At 37.1% G+C, this 20,236-nt stretch overlaps 1 protein-coding gene across 1 annotated transcript; it reads left to right on the top strand.

Annotated features, from left to right (window-relative positions):
* Positions 1-5,874: 5,874 nt before the first annotated feature.
* Positions 5,875-19,632, top strand: LOC121504216 (thioredoxin-like). The gene is made up of 5 exons (XM_041778896.1): positions 5,875-5,997; positions 7,791-7,895; positions 8,212-8,271; positions 11,385-11,450; positions 19,428-19,632. Exons 1-5 carry the CDS (start codon positions 5,974-5,976, stop codon positions 19,488-19,490), a joined length of 318 nt encoding a protein of 105 aa, XP_041634830.1. The 5' UTR covers positions 5,875-5,973; the 3' UTR covers positions 19,491-19,632.
* Positions 19,633-20,236: the final 604 nt, after the last annotated feature.

Raw genomic sequence — 20,236 nt, 5'->3', positions numbered from 1 at the left:
CCATCGGCTGAATCTTCATCAGTTGGACCAAAAGCTACAGCAGGGCAAATATTTTCTACAGTCTCAGGTGTTTCTTTGGCAGAGCCTGGCTGCTGCTGCTCTCATCCTCTGGGTGCTTTTTCTTCTCCAGTCTGGGAGTTCATGCATACTTCACTGTCTTTCTGATGGACAGAGGATTGACATGGGGAAGTGCACGTCTTCCCTGTAGTCAGTGACTCTCCAGCAGTTTGGCAGGGCAGTGCTGTCATAGCTGTACACAGTGGAGTTGACTCTGTTGATCCTTTGGTCAGCAAATGCCATGGCACAGATGTGGTCGTCTCTGTCAGCTATCAGGGCATTGAGGTCCAACTCCTGGGGAAGAACTGGAGTCTGCATGGTAGGAGGAGGATGAAGGCTGGAGCCTGCAGGAGGCACCATCACACCAGCTGGTGCCTCCACTAAAGGAGGAGGGCTGTTCTCTCTTCGGCTCAGCTCACTTAAGGGTGTGGCCAAAAGGTGAGCCCTGAAGAAGGCTTTTACCTGGTTGACTTGGTACTCCTACGACCCTGTGGCCAGGTCGTAGAACAGGCTGAACTTGGACATTCTCAAAGCCTCATTGTCTCAACTACTGAGGGACCTGTTCCTCAAGTTTGTAGAAAACATCCGAAGAACTGGTCCCAGCCTCTGCACCTCGCTGAGAGGGAGAGCAAAGAAAATAGGAAAACATCAGTCACATTTGGTCAACTTTATATTTCCAGAAAATGATCAGCGACATTGAAGTGATGTGGTATGTTCCTGTTTTCCTTCGCAGCAAAGGAGGTGGACAGAAACATATGTAAATGGTCAGCATACCAGTGGAAATCAGTGTCAGCACTCAAGGGTATAAAGACAGAGTTTTTAGTATAGAATCAGCAAATAAATAGGAAGTAGTTGATTGGTATCAGTGCTGACGGTATGACCTATCTCTATCATTAATTAATATTAATTAATAACAATGCTAAGCATAAAAATACATGCTAAACAATAATCAGTTAGTGTGCCAAGCGATATTGGTCATTATAAATATTAATAGTCAATAAACACCCATATAGACTAGCTAGTTAGTAATATCTAGTGTCTCTTCAAACTGATTACAACATGTTAAAAAATCAACAAACTGTTGGAGGGCTGGTTAGACAAAACGACATTTCAAGCATTGTTTATCTTTTAATCAGATTGGTTTACTGAAAAAGTGGCACCACCCAACTTTTGATTAAGCCAATAGTTCATGGTGTTAAGCATCAAAAATTAGACTTCATCAGTTGGCTCCTTCAAAATAAAAGTCTATAATAGAGATAGCGATAGCCACCACTTATATTAACCCAAATTACTGTAATTGAGGAGTTTTTTTGTGTGCTTGTACTTTTTTGAGTATATTTTGAAATCAGTACTTTTACTCTTATACTTAAGTAACCAGAGTAACTATACTTTTACTCAGGTGTTGCTATCTCAGGGTTGAACATTTCAGAGTTGATTTTTCTTCCAAAGTGTGATTCTGAGTGAAATTTTCAGTGAGTTATCTGACAGTGTTGATCCTCAAATCAATTCTGTAAAAAATCAACTGATCTCAGCTCCGCCCACTATGATTTCAAATCTGGAGGGATGTGTCGGCAGAGCTCCCCGTCATCCCCTTTGTTTATATGTGTTTGGATGTTGCCTGTACTGGGATTTCTTTGCTCATGTTTCATAAGGATTGATTTTTTTTTTTTTTGACTTTTGACACAATTGTATCATGAGTGAAGTTATCCACTGAGAACGGCCTGTGACTTTAGATATTCTTAACAGACGCATAGTTTAAATTCTTCATCAGTATGTATTGCCTTGCTATGAGGTTGACTCTACTTTGTTCTTGCTAGAGGAAACCCATCTTGCCACAGATTTTTGATAATTACTGCTCCTCTGTCTTATTGTAAAGTATTTAACTCTCTCAAAAGTGTTGTTTAACTATGTAGTAGGGGCCAATAAAGACACTTTTAAAGTGTTAAATTTAACTCTATATGAGTTTAGTCAACAATGTTATTGTTTGTTTTACTTTATTATAGAGGTGTGACTTTACCTAAACAACCTGGTTGGAGATCTAGTCTCTTGTTGGTATTGCCAATTAGGGAAAGATTGTATTTTACTGTCCAATGCCTCAGTAGGTACTCAGTACTTAAAGTAAACTTTATATTAAATGTGTTTTACTTGAGTAGATTTATAGACCAGTAGGTTTACTTTTACTTAAGCAAATATTAACCAGGGTAGCTGTACTTTTACTTGAGTGCAATAGACTTTTTCAACCTCTGATATCAAGGTTGGAAAATTTAACATTTTTCGGCATTTTTAGTTTTTATTTTCATCAATTTTTTCATTTCTTTTTTTATATATATTTTTTGATCAGCTTTTACTGCTGGTTTAGTTTCTGTAGTGTTAGTTTAGCTTTTTTAGCAATAAGGCATACATGTCAGAGGTTTGACCCAAATGGGTCAGAAAAGAAAATATACATTTTTAAAACAAATTCAAACAGACTGGTGTTTGTTTTCAGCCAGTACACTGTTGTCAGTGACTTAAACTAAGGAGATTTTGTCCCTAATTTTATTTTATATTAGTTAGTTTTGTAAACACATAATTAAGTTTTAGTAAGTGGTTTTAAAGCTTAGTTTTTATCTAGTTTTAGTTTACTAAAATAATTTATACATTCTAGATTTAGTTATTCAGTTAGTTTTAATTATACTAACCATGGAAAAAAAAACTTGTGATCGTCACAGTAGGCTTTATATATTTCAGTCATAATACACTGCACTCACTGTAACTTCACAGTCATACTTCATATAGTCGGGGATCCACAGGCTCAAAAATGGGTTGAACCTGACATGGTCTGCCAAACTTTTTATTTGTGTTTTTTCTGTTTACTTGGACTCTAAGATCCAATAAATGAAGGGTCTGCTCTGCTGGAAACATTTAAAAAAAAATGTGGCCATTTTAGTGTATGTACCCTTCATTTTTCCACAGAAAAATGTGAAAAATGATTTTTTTTCTTCAAATCCTCAGTGGGTTGGGTAGGCTGTCAGTAAATGCATTCCAGATACACAGAACAATTGTGGTGACATCATCCACTGAAAAAATAACTTTAACAGAACAAAATAATTTAACATAACTTAATTAACAAGGTGCAGGTCCCTATGAGGTGGGATAGTCAGGAGGGATGCACACTGCAGATACTGCTCTGGGGACAGACCTTCACCCTTCACCCCAAACCAATTGCCCTCTTGCTTTTCAACATTTTTCTTCTCCTGGTCAACAGTTTTACCATTTGTGTACATTGCACAACATTTTGTCATGAAAGTCACATTAAGGTTGCAGCTCGTTCTCAAGTCTGAAAGAGATATTGTCCTTTCTGCTAGTTACAGCATATAGGAGGGAAGGACAGCCTTGATCCATCAGTTTCTGAAGAGGACCAGCGTTACTGTCTGCTTTCTGACATATTAAGCAAGCTTAATATGTATACCTATGTACATGTGATGGCTTAGTTTTTCATTTTGAATACATTTGCAAAAATTTCAAAAAGACTTTTTCACATTGTAATTATGGGGTGTTGTGTGTAGAATTTTGAGGAAAAAATAAATTTATTCCATTTTGGAATGAGGCTGTAACATAACAAAATGTGGAAAAAGTGAAGCGCTGTTAATACTTTCTGGATGCCCTGTAGTTGGTACTGGTCCGCTTTCTCTTCAGCTGCTTGGTTGAGAACTCAGGCTCCATCCTTCATTCCAGTTTACATCACTCCTCTCCTGTTCTCTCCTCTTCACTCTTATCTTCCCCACTTACTTACGCTTACTGAATGTAATATTTTTCAAAATGCTTGTACAATGTTTTAATGTAGTATACAGACTCAATGATAGGCTATGTGATCTTATTCTAATTTACACTCCCTCTCATGCACATTATACAAGGAACAAACAACTCCTAATGGGCAAGAAGTGAAAGCTGAAGAGTACAAGCTTTAGTGTGACATGTAGAGGGTCCACAAATCTGGAATAAGCTTGAAACCACTATAAAAATGTCATCATCTTTGTCTATCTTCAGAAAGAGCCTAAAACAACAGCTGCTACTGAAATATGATCATTCCTAAACCTCAACGGGTTTCTGATCTTTTTTAAAAGCTTCCCATATGAAAACATACTCAAATTGATTGATTTATACTGCTATTTTCAAAGTGTAATTGTCTATATGTATTGTATCAGTGTCATGTTTAGGATCTTTAGAGTAAATTTTAGGGTATTTTAGAGTTCTGAGGTAATGCTAGGAATTGTGTTTGAATCTGTAATTGTGTATAGTATGTGTTTTGAATGTTCTATGTAAATGTATAACTATGTCTGGGCCCCATTTAAAAGCTCTACATAGCTTCTTGGGAGTCCCTTTTCACAAATGAGTTTTTTTAATGAAGTATCATGATAGATTGTATTGGATTTTAATGATTTGTGAATAAACTGGGTGATTGATTGATTAATTGATTTATTGATTGATTGATTGGTTGGTTGGTTGGTTGGTTGATTGATTGATTGATTGATTGATTGATTGATTGGTTGATTGAGTGATTGATTATCCTCTCCTGTTCAATTCACTCCTCTTTCTACTTCTCTCTTTTCCGTTAAAGGTGCAGTGTGTAATATTTAGCCTGTTAGCATTTAGCAAAACAAGCTTGGTTAAAATGAAACATAACATTTATAAGTAGATTGATCTAAATTAGTGTTGACATCTGATAACACATTTTTTAAATTTATGTTTTAAATTAACTCAGAATAAGCCTTTTATTCATACATAGGGAGGGTCCCCTCCAAGGAAGCTGACATCTTGGATTTTTGCAATTTGCCTGTTTCTATGGCACCATAGAAGAAACCAAATAACAGTTAAGCATGTATTGATTTTTAAACTTCACTGGTTCCCACAGTTATCACCAGAGAAATGAGCATCACACTCCAGAATTGACTGTTAGATGTTGATAGTCCCATTTTTACACACTGTACCTTTAAATATCCGTCTTTCAGAATTTTGAGAGTAGCCTAAAATTCTATTGCGCTTCTGAGCCTGTTGACCCTCAACTAGTAGTGAAATCATCACAGAACCAATGATTTTGGATGGATTTTTATTAATTCTTTCTGTGGATTAAGTATACTGTTTGGTGAAAAGAATGGCATATTGACTGATGTCATAACTTGGGGCCATAGTTGATTGCCAGTGAAGTAAAGATGAAAATATTGGAAAAAAGTGAGAAAACGCCGAAATGTTTTGCATTAAATTGATCCCAAATCATGTAGAAATGAGTTTTAAGCGTTATTTTTTTCAGTGGATGATGTCACCACAAGTGTTCTGTGTATCTGGAATGCATTTACTGACAGCCTACCAAACCTACTGAGGATTTGTAGGAAAAAAATCATTTTTCTGTAAAAAAAAAAAAAATGAAGGGTACATACACTAAAATGGCCACAATTTTTTTTGCGGTGTTTCCGGCAGAGCAGACCCTTCATTTATTTGATCTTAGAGTCCAAGTAAAAAGAAAATCACAAACAAAAAGTATGGCAGACCATGTCAGGTTCAACCCATTTTATTGCGCTTTTGAGCCTGTGGATCCCCGACTAAAACTAGTATCACGTGTTTAGCGTATGTTATCTTATTTTTAAAAATGTGCTGACTGGTGCTTTTTATGCGTCTGTTGTCTTATCTTAATGACTTTGAGTTGTTGCTAACATATGCTACATAAATGTGCCTTTGCCTCACCTCAAAGGCATTTCTGTGTTCAGCTCTCCACGTTTATTTTGTAACAAGAGGCGGGAACTTCCGCTGCGGCTCGTCCTAGGATTGACTAACTTGACTCAACCACAATAAAAGCGCCATGTTCACTCAGAAGAAGAGAAGGGATTCCTACACTTGAGCGCTAAGTCACTCAGCACAAGGCAAGTTTCCTCCACAGTCATCATGGTCAAGAAAGTGAACACTAAGGCGAGTTTTGTGTCTTTTATTCTTCAGTATCTTTCGATTAGTCTTAGTTGAAGCTGCCATGTCTCACTAATGGATGCTTTTAAGTTGCCAACGTCCAGGTGTGCTTCTACTGGTGTGCCGAATAAACTGGTGATTGTGAGCAGATGTTGAGGGGTGTGGCTTGTATCTTCCAAATAACAATAAAAAATTCGCGTACAGCGCTTTTTTCCCTATAGAAATGATTTATTGCTACTTCCAGAGACATTAAAGTCAGGAGGAAAGTGTTTTGGAGTCAGTTAGGAAGTCTGGAGCCTTAAACTTAGAGAAAGAAAACAAAGATGAATGCAGGTGCCTGTTTAAACAATGCAAACATAATTACTTTAAAAGAAACTTAGTGTTTCAAGTGGAGCATTTTGTCCTGTATGGTTAAGCTATGAATATGATAGAGTAGAAGATGTGCTGACTGTGTTAAAAAGACGAATTTTAAACCAGCTGCGTAGTCAAAAATTAAGAATATAAGAAAATGAAAAGTGTTTCATTGGCCTCGCTCTTCATTGTAAGGGAATGATACCTCGAAAAGTCGGTCTAATGGAGTTTGTCAAATTCCAGTTAAACTACAACCCACTCTTCCGCATTTTTTTTCTGTGCCAGCCCACAGGAAGCTCACAGAGGGTTGAGTCTAGAGAAGGGAGGCACCACATCTAAAGACATCCGTGATCACCTGCTGCAAACATGCAGAAACAAACACGACAGTAATGTGTGGCTATGGATTAAGATGATTTTTATACCGTAATGTTAGGGAAAGACACACAGGGTAACAGCATGTAGCTGCTGAACTGTGCTCAAACCACAGCCTATGCACGATGTGGTAAAATGTGCACTGATGAAATCTGAAATTAATTCTGTAATTTCAACACCAGGACCATCAGTATGACGCTGCAACAGTCTACAAGTCAACAATGTCATTGATTACTCAGAAACATGCCAAAACAGATCTCTGATAAAGTTTATAAGAAATTATGGAAAATAAATATCAGGGTCAGAAAAAATGCCAGATTATTGTACTATGGAAAGAATTAGGGCCTTTGAAAATGAAATTGAGATGGAAATCTTAATTCTTATTATGAGTAAAATGTCTGAATTCTGACTTCAAGGTAAGAATTCTAAAATCAAAGTGAGTATTCTGACTTTTATTTTAGAATTCTGAGATAAAAGTCATAGAAAGTCAGAAAAAAGTCTGCAAAATAAAACAGAATTATGAGAGAAAGTCAGAATTCTGAGATTAGTCCGTTTTCAGACTCTGGTTTCTGAATCCTGAGTTGTAAATCATAAAAAGTCAGAATGATGAGATTAAAGTCAGCGTTCTGATATGAAAGACAAAAGTCAAAAGAAATAAAGTCAGAATGGTGAGATTAGAGTCAGAATTATGAGATTGAAGTCAGATTTCTGAGATTAAAGTCAGAAACTGAGATCAAAGTAAGACTTTTGATAATAAAATCAGAGGAAAAAGTCAGAATTCTGAGATTAGAGTCCAGATTACACAATTTAAATCAGACTCCTGAGAATCAAGTCAGACTTCCGGGATTAAAGTCAGAATTTGAGATTAAAGTCATAACAAAATCTGAGAAAAAAGTCAGAATTCTGAGATTAACATCAGAAACTGTGGTTAAAGTCAGAATTTTGAGAGCAAAATCAGAGAAAAAAAGTCTCTTAGACAGGAGGACACATGGAGACCATCTTCTTATTAACATCAAACCACCCACAGTGGGTAAGAGCCCAGTTTAAGGCTTGTTCTGTTTTTCCATCCCATGTAGGAGGAGTTCGACAGCGTCCTAAGGGAAGCTGGAGACAAGGTGGTGGTGGTGGACTTTACAGCTGCATGGTGTGGCCCCTGTAGAAAGATAGCCCCAAAGTTTGAGGTAAGTGGGTGAAAATTGCACTCAAGTCTTGTCCAAAAAAAAAAAACAAAAACAAAAACCTTTAGTTCAAACTTTAGTTAACTCTTCCATCATTTTCATGAGGGACACACAATCTGACACAAAACCTTCTAATCTGGTAGCATTGGCTATGCAAACCTTTGAATAATAAAGCAGTTTTTTTCCTTTAATTACCATCATATTAGTGTCCTTTTTATTAGCCAAATAAAATGTAATGTATGTTATTTCTCCTCCATAATGTGGCAGCAGTCGCCATGTTCAATCTTTCAGATTCAATGATTGTTTTTTTCTCTTGCAGGAAGCGTCAGAAAAATACACGGATATGATTTTCATAAAAGTGGATGTTGATGAGTGTTCGGTAAGTGTATTGTAGTGATGTAATGATTCCAGTATGGTACAGTGGTTATGTATACGGTGACCTTATGTCCTGGGACAGTCCAGTTTTCAGACTTAGAATCTATTAAATGCCAATAAGACCTGTTTTTGAACAACCCTGCCCTGATTTTAGCCAATGGAAATAGGGAAATACCAAAACATTGCAAAGAAAAAAGATACATTTAATAAAGCTGACTGGCCTGAGAGAGGTGTCACAGTGCAAGTCTACACAACCCCTTTTTATTTTCTACTGGTAATCTTTTTAAAGTTTTGTTTGATTTTGGAAGATGCTATTACATTTGCTGGGGCATTTTGTATGGTTTCAAAAAGTGCCCAGACAAAAAAAAAAAAAAAAAAAAAAAATCCCAATGTAGCATGAGCACATACATGTAGGTTTGCTATAGAATCAATAGAAATTGCATTTTTTACAAAATAAAAAAAATTCTCTGACAAAGTTGGCAATAAGGATAAAGAATTGATTTCTTAAGAAAAAAGATGAAAATTCACCTTCATGCATCCTTTTTTATTTTACACCTACTTGTGACCAAAATAAAGAAAATGGCTCATTTGGTGGAAAATAGTAAAAATTACAACTTTCGCAGAAATAGTTAGGAAAAAATCCCCAGCATTTATTGCATGTGTTTTTTAGGGTTCTAATTGCTGTATGGTTAAAAAAAAAAAAAAAAAAAAAAAAAAAAAAAAAAATCATAATGGCAGTAGATGGGTCAAAAATGGACAAAAGGGACACAGATGTCAGGACACATTGCATTACAGGCATGTGGTGTGAGTTAAAACAGCATTTTTTGAAATGCCTGAAAATAAAGGTGAAACCAAGCTCTCTGCATGCTTTGATTAATATACTCTTTATACACTTATTTTTTATTAATTATTGGATTTGGATTGTGGCTCTTGCAAAGGTATATTTTTTTTAACAGTTTGGCTCTTTGGTTCGGCAGGGTTGGGTAACATGTCTTTAGCCTTGATATGAGCTTGAAATCACTAATGTTACCGAAGCAACATCATTCATCTTGTAAAGTTAACGTTCAGTTTACCCCTGTCAGGTGTGTAGAAAACTCAAAATGGAGGACCCAAAATGCAGATAAAAAGGATTTAATAAAACAAACTAAAGTCCAAGGAAAAGCAACTGAGGATCACAAGGAAAAAGCCATTAACCAAAACTTACTTAAAACAAAGTCCAACAAAAGCAAAATCCACAGGAAGCACGAGGAGAAAACACTGAGATGAACACGAGGAGTAACAGGCACAGAGAGACACAGAGACTAAATACACAGGGAGTGATTAGACAAAGAGAAACAGGTGAGGATAACAAGACACAGGTGAAACTAGTGAGGGTAATCACAAAGGAGGGAAACTGGAATCAAACACAAGGGAAGGCAACTACAAAATGAAACAGGAAACATGGAACACTCTACAATACACAAGAACACGGGACCAGGAGAAGAATCAACCATGAGACACTAGGAGGGAGCAAGGAAGCAAATACAAACACAGGATGCAAAATTAACATGAAACACAAGGAGTAAAACTAAACATTAAGTGCAGGGAGGAAAAACTAAACATGAAACAGGGAGAAAACAAAACATGAAACACAGGGAATTACTAAACATGAAACACAGGGAATAAACTGAACACTAGAACATGAAATTATACAGAACAAAATACACAGAAACACAAGGGCTAAAGATAACATCAAGGAAACTAACTAAACACACAGAATCATGACAACCCCATTCCAAAAAATAGTTTTATAATGTTAGGCATGCATCGACTACCTCTGCTATGAAATGTGAGCTAGGTAGCTGGTAACGTAATAATCTTAAGAAATAATTGACTTATCTTCTTAATAGTCTGCTCAACTTTAAAAATCTGTAAGCTGCATCCCTGCTTGACTTAGTTCTTTGTAACTCCATCTGTGGTTTTAACTTTAACTTCTTTAGAAATGCCACATTTCCTGATGTGGGTGTGCACAGAAACAGCCCTGGAACAAAATAAAAACCACAGACATTTTATCATGGTTGTTCATCATTAATTTAACTTGGTTTTAAGGATGTATGATGTTGACAGCTGCTTCTCTGACCTCGTTTTATACCACAGCTTTTTTTAGTAGAGTAACACAGGAGTGCAGGTCGTTACATTACTAATCACTGCAGAGTTTGGCTCACTTAAACCGAGTCGATCCATTCCAGCACACCCTATGTGCAAAAGTTCCTGACAGGCTAACAGAGATGCTCTATAAAGAGAGCACACTCCACTTGTGTCGCAGTTATTACAGACATCAGACCTGGAGAGGAGAGAACAGGTTTTACCGGTTTACCGTGTTGCATGTTAATCACACTGACAGGAGCAGGTGACCTTTGGTTAGTTACCTGACTAGTCTTTATTGACAGAGTGATGCATGCTGAGACAGGACTCAAACTGAGCAGTTGTCTGCCACATATCACTCTGTTATACTACTTTTATTCTCCTGCTGCTGTGGCTGGTAGTTTGAGCTGTCACTGCTATCGTTTATAAAACACAATGCATGTGTTTGAACTAGTGACCATTGTGTTGCAAAACCCAGAATCATTCCCTGTCAGAAAATACACTGGTGACTGGTGGTACTGATACCAGTTTACTGACAGGGGTTGTTCCAATCCTCCTTTCCTCCTGATGATGCTCTTAGGCAGCCTAAAACTTCAGCACAACACTGAGGGTAAAAAGATGTTAAATGAAATGGACAGTAAAGCACAGAAAAACACATAATAAATAAAAGCACAACTGAGATCAATTAAGCGATATTAAAAGCAATGAAATACAATAAATGCAATAACATGGATATTAGGGATATAAAGTAATTATTAATAATTAGTGGAAAAAAGATACAGTTAATGGCTGACATATGTGAAAGGAAATGAGATAAGTGAGTCTAATAAAGTGTGATGTCAGCAAATTTATTCTCCTATAATAAAGAGAGGGTCCTGTCAGCCTAACTCTTTCTACTGGAGGCTTTTACAAGTGTTTGATTTGTGCTTGTACACCATCTCAGTCATAATGGTCCATCAATCTGACTGTTGTTATCCTATTTTTCACTTTAAGGATGTGGCTACAAAATACGAAATCCGCTGCATGCCTACATTCATGTTCTTCAGGAATGGCATGAAGGTAAGCATAGCACACAAACATGAAAAAAATCCAACATTATCATTTATATAGAGTCCCATGTCTCTTTTTAGTTCACTTTTAGTATCCAGCAACTAGTTAAATTGTCTGTTCAGCTTTATAGTGCTTGATAATCTTCACAATCTGTTACCTTTGTGAGCTGTTTGATCGAAGATCACAGCTTCTGTGCTAAAATCATAGATAAATTTTCACTTACATTTTTTACAGTGCTGCTTGTTTGTGGTCAAGGTTGTTCTCACATGTGAATTCATCCAAATAAAAAAGCTACAACTCAAGTCTAACCCATTTAGACCTAGGGCCAACTAAAAAAATCCCCTCTCAAACTCAAGACAGTCTGGCTGCAGACAGTACATCTCTGACGGCCACTCTCACAGACCGTTATTTGGAGATGCTGTTAATTCCAGAACAGAAGTGCCATAATCTGCCAGTAAAGGTATTTCACATTTTAAATTATTCTTTTATTTTCAACTTTATTTATAAACAAAGTACATTACATTCATGAAATAGACAAAGTCTGCAAACATTACAGACAAGGACACATTTCAGAAATAAAACATAAATAAAACATAAATGTTGGAGGTCAAATCTGAGATTATATTATGTATACATCTGTTTTAGAAGTAGTTAAACGAAGTGTCTCTCACTTTAGCTTTGTTAGCTTTAGCTAAAGCTAAAATAGCAATGCCAGCTACTAAACTAACGTTACAACATAAGCCAATGTAGCTAAGTTAGCTTTAGTAACTTGAGCTGCTATGTGAGCTTAGCTTTAGCTATGTTAGCTTCATAGCTACATTATTTACGTAGTTACATAGCGGCTTTGTGAGCCAAGTTTATCTACATTGGTTATTTAGCTTCATTATCTATGTAGCTACATTGCTGCTTTGTGAACTTAGCTTTGGCCACATTAGCTATGTAGCTATGTTATCTATGTAGCTTATGCAGCGTACATGAGCTTCATGAGCTACATAAGCTACATTTGCTATGTTACAGTGTCTTCATGGAGGTTGAGCTTTATTCCTTCTAGGACACTGTTTATTCGGCTTTATTCAACATTTCGTAATCAGGTTTTGCAGTTCAGGTTCTTAACTTTTAAATTTTGATATTCTTACTGTTACCTAAAACCTTATCATAACCCTAAATGGAAGTTTGATAAGATTTTATTTTGAAAGGTATAGTGTGTATTTCTTTTCGGAAATAGACAGCGTCTCAGATGAACGGTCTGTGAGAAGACAGAGATGTCTTCAACCAGACTACTTGTTTGAAAATAACCTCCCAAAACCTGAGGGATTTCTGAGAAATTGCCCAGTTGCAGTGTATTTCAGGGAAATACGCAATGACGCGGTGTCAGATGGATAGAAAAAATTGGGCAGGACTTATTTGATTTTCATCAAGAGTCTTAGCTTCTTTTTTGAATCAATTTAAATTTTAATTTAGAAAAACTTCTACCACAAGCAAAGACCACTGTGAAAACCTCAGAGAAAGTTTATGATTCTCCTGACAGGATATCTGACATTTGTGATATTTTGGTTGTATGACTGCAAACACTCCAAAGTGAGAGCAGAGCCACGAGGAGAATCCTCACCTTTTAGGCATTTTTCCTTTGTAAGATGTCAGAAAACATCCTAAATCACCACGACAACAGCAGGAATAACTTTCTAATGCCCCTCTCATTGATAGAGGAAATAAAAAAGCAGGAAAAATTCCCACCTACAGACTTCCAGCTGACACATTTTTGTCAGTCCGTCTCAACTTACACAGTGCAAGCACATGAATCGTGCACAATGGTCGTACATCATAAGCACTTCAGTCATACAGTATGAGCTGACTTTCCTCGACTACTGTCATGGAGTCAGCCTGAATTCACAGTTTATCACAGTAAGAAAAAATAACTTAACACTGATGATAAATGATTTTGAGATTTAAAAAGTCAAAATTCTGCAATTAAAAGCTCAAAATCTGAGATAAAAAAAAATCCAACTTATTATTTCAAAAGGTCAAAACAAAATTAAAAGTCAAAATAAAAAGTTTGTGATGATTGTGAGTTGCAAATTTAAAACATGAAATGAAAACACAAATTAATTTCTTTTCCCACATTCCTAACTTTTTATCTAACTATTCACTCTTTACCATTTTTTTATATTTAAAATCAACTAAGTTAAGTTTACATTTTTAGATTGGAAGAAATCTGCAGACTTCGTACCAGTGGGACAGTTATAATAAAAAAATATTATATGATCTCAAGGTCATCAAACTATGACCTTGTGTTTGACACCCCTAATTTAAAGCATCATGACAGGTGATTTGAGCCTGAAGACTTCTGCCTTTGTTCTGGCACAGAGCTGCGTGGCTGCTCTGGCCATAGTCCACTGTAAGGTCAGGGGGGAGTCTAATTTGCTGGAATATTTGTCTGATTTTCACTTGAACCAGGCACAGTAGGAACATTTTACCTGTTCAAGGTGATAGTTAGAAGCAGACTGTGACTTTGTCTCTCTCTTGGCAGCAACAGTTCAATCTCTCCTGTCAGAGTCGCTAAGCTAAAGTTTAGTAAAGTATCTGATGAAAGACCTATTCTATTCCTGCCGAGTCTGTCTCAATAAAAGTTCATCACACACTGGCCTGTCATACAACAAACCTAAATTACAGTTTTTTTATGACTTTACAGGAACTTTAAAGAACATCAACCGCAACAATCAAAGCAATCATCAAAGTGACCATTATATAATTAGTATGCCTTTAAATATGTCTCTAAATAAATAAATAAATAAATGTATTTACTGCTGGGAATCTTAGCTAATTTGTTCTGTTAGATGAGTACTGTGAAGTTCTCTTGTGCCATTCACATGAATGCAGAGCATGTTTCCAAGTAGAAAAGCTTTTTGTAAGGAATCCATTTGTGATAACACTAATCCGCCCTTGGTGGATGACTAATATGAATCTGTGGGACTTCCTGTAGACGTAGTTTCTCTTAGTAAGATCACAGTTATGCAATAGCTGTTGAGTTGAACTGCAGCCAAGAGGATTTAACATTCAGTACACAAAAGATTTAATTATTCTTTGAAATATGAACAAAAGTTTTTGTATGTATGTACATCTGTACTAGTTGATGCAAATTTAATACACCAAGCTTGGTTTATACGCAGCTTTTAATATTCATCATCAAATAGAGCAATGATTTCTATCTTTTACATCCATGTTAATAAGAATTATGTCTATTAACTGAAACATAAAATGCATAAATGCAGCGGCCTCCATTCAGACAAGGCAAGGCATACACAGCTGAGGGTATCATACACAAACACAGAGTCATGAATCATAATCAGTGTGATCGTTATTACTGTAAGCACATTCAGGAGTTTCTCTAAGGAAGACAAAAATATTCTTGAAGACCGTGGCTTGGAGTTTTCTAGATTGTTGTTTAAACGCTCCACACAACACAATCAAAACCTCAGATTTCCACTTTGACACACACATACAACACTTGTTCAAAAGAACATTAAACCTTCTGAAGGACCCATGCGCCATCTGGGAAACGTTACAGGATAATGAAAACATAAATAATCAGACTGGAGAACACATCCTGCCCCAGTGACGGTGTGCCATTACATCAATCAGTGCAGTCTAATTAGATTACAACACCATCATCACTGAATACACTGTTAATGTTTTTCACTCTTACTTTCAGCGTTGAAATGCATATTTGTTGTTGCCTTGATACCTTTTAATTTATTTACTGGTTGACTGACAAACACCAGTTCCAAAAATGTTGGGACAGCATATAAAATGTGAATAAGAAAGTCTTTTCAACCCACATTCAATTGAATACAGTAAAGAGAAGATGTTCAATGTTCCTTATCGTTTTAGGAAATATACACATATTCTGAATTTAATGTCTGCAATGTATTCCAAAAAAGCTAGGACAGGAGCATGTTTACCCCTGTGTTACATCACCTTTTCTTCTGACAACACTGTCAGGGAACTGAATGCGGTAATTGAAAGTAGATTTTTTTTCCCAATTCTTCCTTGATGTACATGTAACAAGTGTTGGCTTATTATCATGTAATAATAATGTAACAGATGTAATAGATGGTAAGTATTGTAGGCTGGAAACAGAAGACTAAGGACATCTGCTGGAGGGCAGGGACCAGTAACCAGGGTTTTGAGTTATATGATGGTGTATTATACAGATTACAGTTCAAATGGGTTACCCAATATTTACAATACTGCAGGTTGGTAATACCGGTTCAAGGAGTGTAGCAACTCAATTAATAACCCGTGAAGAAATGTTCAAAAGTTCAATCGACACGCAAAATCCAATGTCCGTTCTTCCACTTTGTGAGGGAAATCGGGGCACGAAGCAACGCACCACAAAATAGTCCGTTATGTTTGTTGTTTGAGGTGGATTGTCCGAGAGCGCGAAGATATCCGAAGAGTTGTAGGTGAAGTGGATGCGTAGCTTCGAGCTGGAGGAAGGATAAAAAGACAGGCAGCACAGCCTCCTACCACACCATGGATGGATGCAGACAGAACAGGGAATGGGGTCAGCTCCAGTCTGATTTTACTAGCTCGCCATCAACTTTAAACCCTTCATCGGGCACCTGGCCTGTATACACAAACAGGACCATTTAGAACCTCAAAAACATTTCTTTTTCCATTCATGTATACACATAACATTGTAATAACATGACATGCTAAAAGCTAAGCTAGCATTAGCATAGCTGCAAACACCACAAAATGTACTCCAGAGTACAGAAAATGCTTATGCAACACAGTAGACCACATGTTAGCATTTAGCATTAGCATGCTAGCATTAGCATACTAGTTGGCACTAGCATAATCGAATTTGAATACCAAAATCATATGCAGAATACAAGGACAGATCGATTAAACAACATGTTAGCATTAGCATGTAGCATTGTGGCTAATGCTAAGGTCATTGATGTCATGGCATTCATTTTGTATTCAGACTCATATTCAGACTCATATTCAGGTCTTGTGCACACATAGCCGGGTATGTGGGAAACCACATACATTTTTATACGTTTAGGCCTGCCATCCACACAAAACCGCAGTTTTACATCACTAAAAACTATCTTTTCTGAAAACTCTGGCCAAAGAGGAGATTTTGGAAAACTCCAGTTTCATGGTTTCATGTGTACGCCGGGAAACAGGGCTTTTGGTTCTCAAACGTAACAGCTTGTGCCATGTTTGAATCTCTGGCGGAAGAGACAGAATGACGGAAGTTCACTCTGATTGGCTGGGTTTCACATCTGAAAAACACTGCCACCTATGGGTTTGGCATGCTTAGAGCAGCATTTAACAGTGGATTTGCTGGTTATGTGTGGACACGTTTTTTTTTTTTTTGTAAACGATCAGGTGTGGACGGAAGTATTTTTAAAAATGAATGAAGGGGGATATTCATTTTAGAAAATACTCAGCTACGTGTGTACAAGGCCTCAGACTCACCAGTTCAGTAAAGCACAATGCACAAGACAAGTTCCCCAGTCACAAGATGGTCTGGTGTGGTTTCTGAAGAGGATAAAATGAACTCTTTAGATTCAACCAAACTTGAGATGAATTGTTACAAATTGTTTGGAGGTACTGACCTGCAGCTGCTGTCCCTTGGATTCTCTTCCACACAACTGAGGGGAAAGAAGTCAGGGTAGCTTAATAATAATAATAATAATAATAATAATAATAATAATGCATTTTATTTAAGGGCGCTTTTCATGACACTCAAGGTCACCTTACAAAAGTACAAAGAAGTGCATTAAAACAGGCATAAAAACAGGAATAAAAACAAACAGTAATACATTAGACAATGCAAAAGATCAGAGGGAGTAGGAGAGTTTGAACAGATGGGTTTTGAGTCTGGTTTTAAAGAGGGATAGGGAGTCAGTGTTGCAGAGGTCAGGGGGAGTGAGTGAATGATTTGAGCTGAATGAACTGAGTGTGGCCAGAGAGATAGGATTTAAACCAGGTGAGGGGTGTCTGTGTGATGCCAATAGTGAGAAGTCTGTCCAGAAGGATGGTGTGGGAGATGGTGTCAAAGGCCGCACTCAGATCAAGCAGGATTAGTATGGATAGTAGACCAGAATCAGCAGCTAAAAGGAGATTGTTGGTTATTTTCAGTGAGGTTGTTTCGGTAGAATGAAGGGGACGGAGACCAGATTGAAATTGTTCATACAGATGAGAATGAAGTTGAGAGGCAACAGTTTTTTCAAGAATTTTGGAGAGAAATGGAAGATTGGAAATAGGACGGAAGTTATTGAGGTTGTTGGGGTCAGCACCAGGTTTCTTGAGTGTGGGAGTGATAGCGGTTTTAAGGGGTGAGGGGACAATTCCAGTGGTGAGGGAAGAGTGGGTTATGAGTGTGATGAGAGGGCCCAGAGAAGAAGCAGCAGCTTTAACAAGTACAGTAGGAAGGCAGGTGGAGGTTTTTGATTTTTTGATAAGATCAGTAATTTCAGAGACAGGGGGTAGAGTGAATACTGAGAGAGACTGAGAAGAAGGAACAACAGGAAGAAAGGAGGGTGTATTAGCAGGTATGGTAGGAATAAGTTGCTGATGGATGTTGGTGATTTTGTCCGAAAAGAAGGAAATGAGGTTATTACAGGAAGCAGTTGAATACATGTGTGGAGGAAGTGAATCAGGGGGCTGAGGGATATTTCTGAGTAAGGAGAATAAAGTCTTGGAGTCTCCTTCATTACGGTTGATCAGACTGGAGTAGTAGGTGGATTTGGCTTGGGATTGTACCTTCAGCTTTGAAAAATTTGATTATCTTAATATGGGCCATTCCACAGCTTTCTCGAGTTTTCTTTTTTCAGTAATCAGACTTGAAGTATTTTTTTTAGTTGAAATTTGAATTATAATCCAAAACAAATAAATCCTGTCCAATTATCTGTTTACACTGGACTTGTATCAGTTTCTTCTGCTTTACTTGGAAAGTCTGTTAGCATCAAAAGAAGTCCTTTTACACAGAGATAACTTAATTCATATTTGCTGATCTCAAACACTGTCATGCTAAGAAACATTTACACTTACGTCTAATTTCCACATACTCTGCCTGCTCAGCGCTTTGCTCCAACCTCGAGATCATAAGATCACGGGAGAAATACAAGTTCACACAGGAGCAGCTGTTTTAATTTTTGTCTTAGTCTTTTGATTACATTTCTTTAAATTTAATCACATTTTAGTCATTTCTACATTATTTAGTTTTAGTCGATGAAAACTCCCAAACATTTTAGTCTAGGTTGTGAGTCTAGCGAGTGTCCACTTGAGACTGGCTGCAGGAACACTAGAAGTCCCGTACACAACACATGTTAAAAAGCCATTTTATTTACACAAGAAATAAACTGGTTCAAAAAGCCAAATGTGTCTCGTTAGCTACTGTCTTCATGTCCTCTCACTGTGTGGGGGGGAGGGGGTCTTTGTACCACAATTTGTATTATATTTAGGAAAAAACTCACTGTGCACTGATTGACGCTCTCATTCTATTGACAGATAGCTTGACAGGCAGAAGCTGACTATTTGTCAGCCAGAATGCTAGCTAGCTAGCTGACAGGAAATTGAGCTTAGGGGTGGGCTGTTAGGTTGATCCAAAGCCGCCATGGATTGGCTTCAAGAGCAGTTTGAGTCCACCTATTGTAATCAAATGGCTGACGTCACACAGGCTTTATCCAATTCTTTTTACAGTCTATGACTGGGGCACATGCAGTGGAACTGCAGAGATTGAATAGAATGGGAGCGATTTGCGGTACAGGTGGAGCATGTGCAGATTGAGGGTTACACTTATACTTCCATGAGATAAGAGTGGAGTTTGAAGACTGCACAGCTGAAACAACTAAAAAGAGAGACTGGTGATGCTGAGTTTTAATCAAAAGCTGCTCCATTCACAGGAAATGTATAAACTCTGTCACTGTGATTTTAATTTGTAACGCTTTTTTCCCCTTTGTCTTTCAGATCGACGAGTTCTCTGGTGCTAACCAAGATACACTGAAGGAAAAACTCGAACTTTACAAATGACTGGAATTGGATCAAAACCCCAAAAACCTCCTTTTTAATTCAGTTTTATATAGGAAAAGGGTTAGCTTTTCTCTTGATTAACTCCTGGACTTTCTTGTTATGTTGTATACAACAAGGTGGATTTAATAAATGATGAATTACAGAAAAGCGTGTCATGTCTCTTCTTTAAAATGCATTAGTCGGGATTTTTTCCCCACAAGTACCGTGTCCATTTTAGGACATTCTAAGCTCTCAGAGTGAGATGTCAGACCTCAGAAAAACCCAGTCTCAGACAGCTTGTTAAAGGGTTGTTGTGCATTCAGTGTTTATTCTCTAAAGCAGAAGAAGAAAATATTACAATCTCCTCCTGTAAGATGAGTAAATTTACTGTAAACTCCTCATAGTGTAATTCACATGAATGCTGAGGATATTTCTGAGTAAAAAGACTTTTCCAGTGAATCCATGGGTTTGTAATGAAAACACTGAGACGCCCTTGGTTGATGACTAATATAAGGCTGTGGAACTTTTTAGTAAGGCCTCAGTTTATGTGGCTATTTGGTTTGAAGGCAGCCAGTAGGATTTAGATTTTACAGAAGTCACATGAAATATTTGATCTGTGTCTCATTATTTTGTTTGTTTTGTTGTTCATAGTAAATCATGCAAATTTAAAACACCAGCTTTTATTACTTTGCTTCTGTCTTCTTACCACACTGGTTTTTAAAACATGTTAATGAAAGGGGTTTCACAGAGCATTGGGATTTTTATCA

Source organism: Cheilinus undulatus, linkage group 22, assembly GCF_018320785.1.
Source record: "Cheilinus undulatus linkage group 22, ASM1832078v1, whole genome shotgun sequence".
NCBI classification, from domain to species: domain Eukaryota; kingdom Metazoa; phylum Chordata; class Actinopteri; order Labriformes; family Labridae; genus Cheilinus; species Cheilinus undulatus.
Note: the sequence above shows the minus strand (reverse complement) of the source record. Positions and strands in the feature narration are given on the sequence as shown.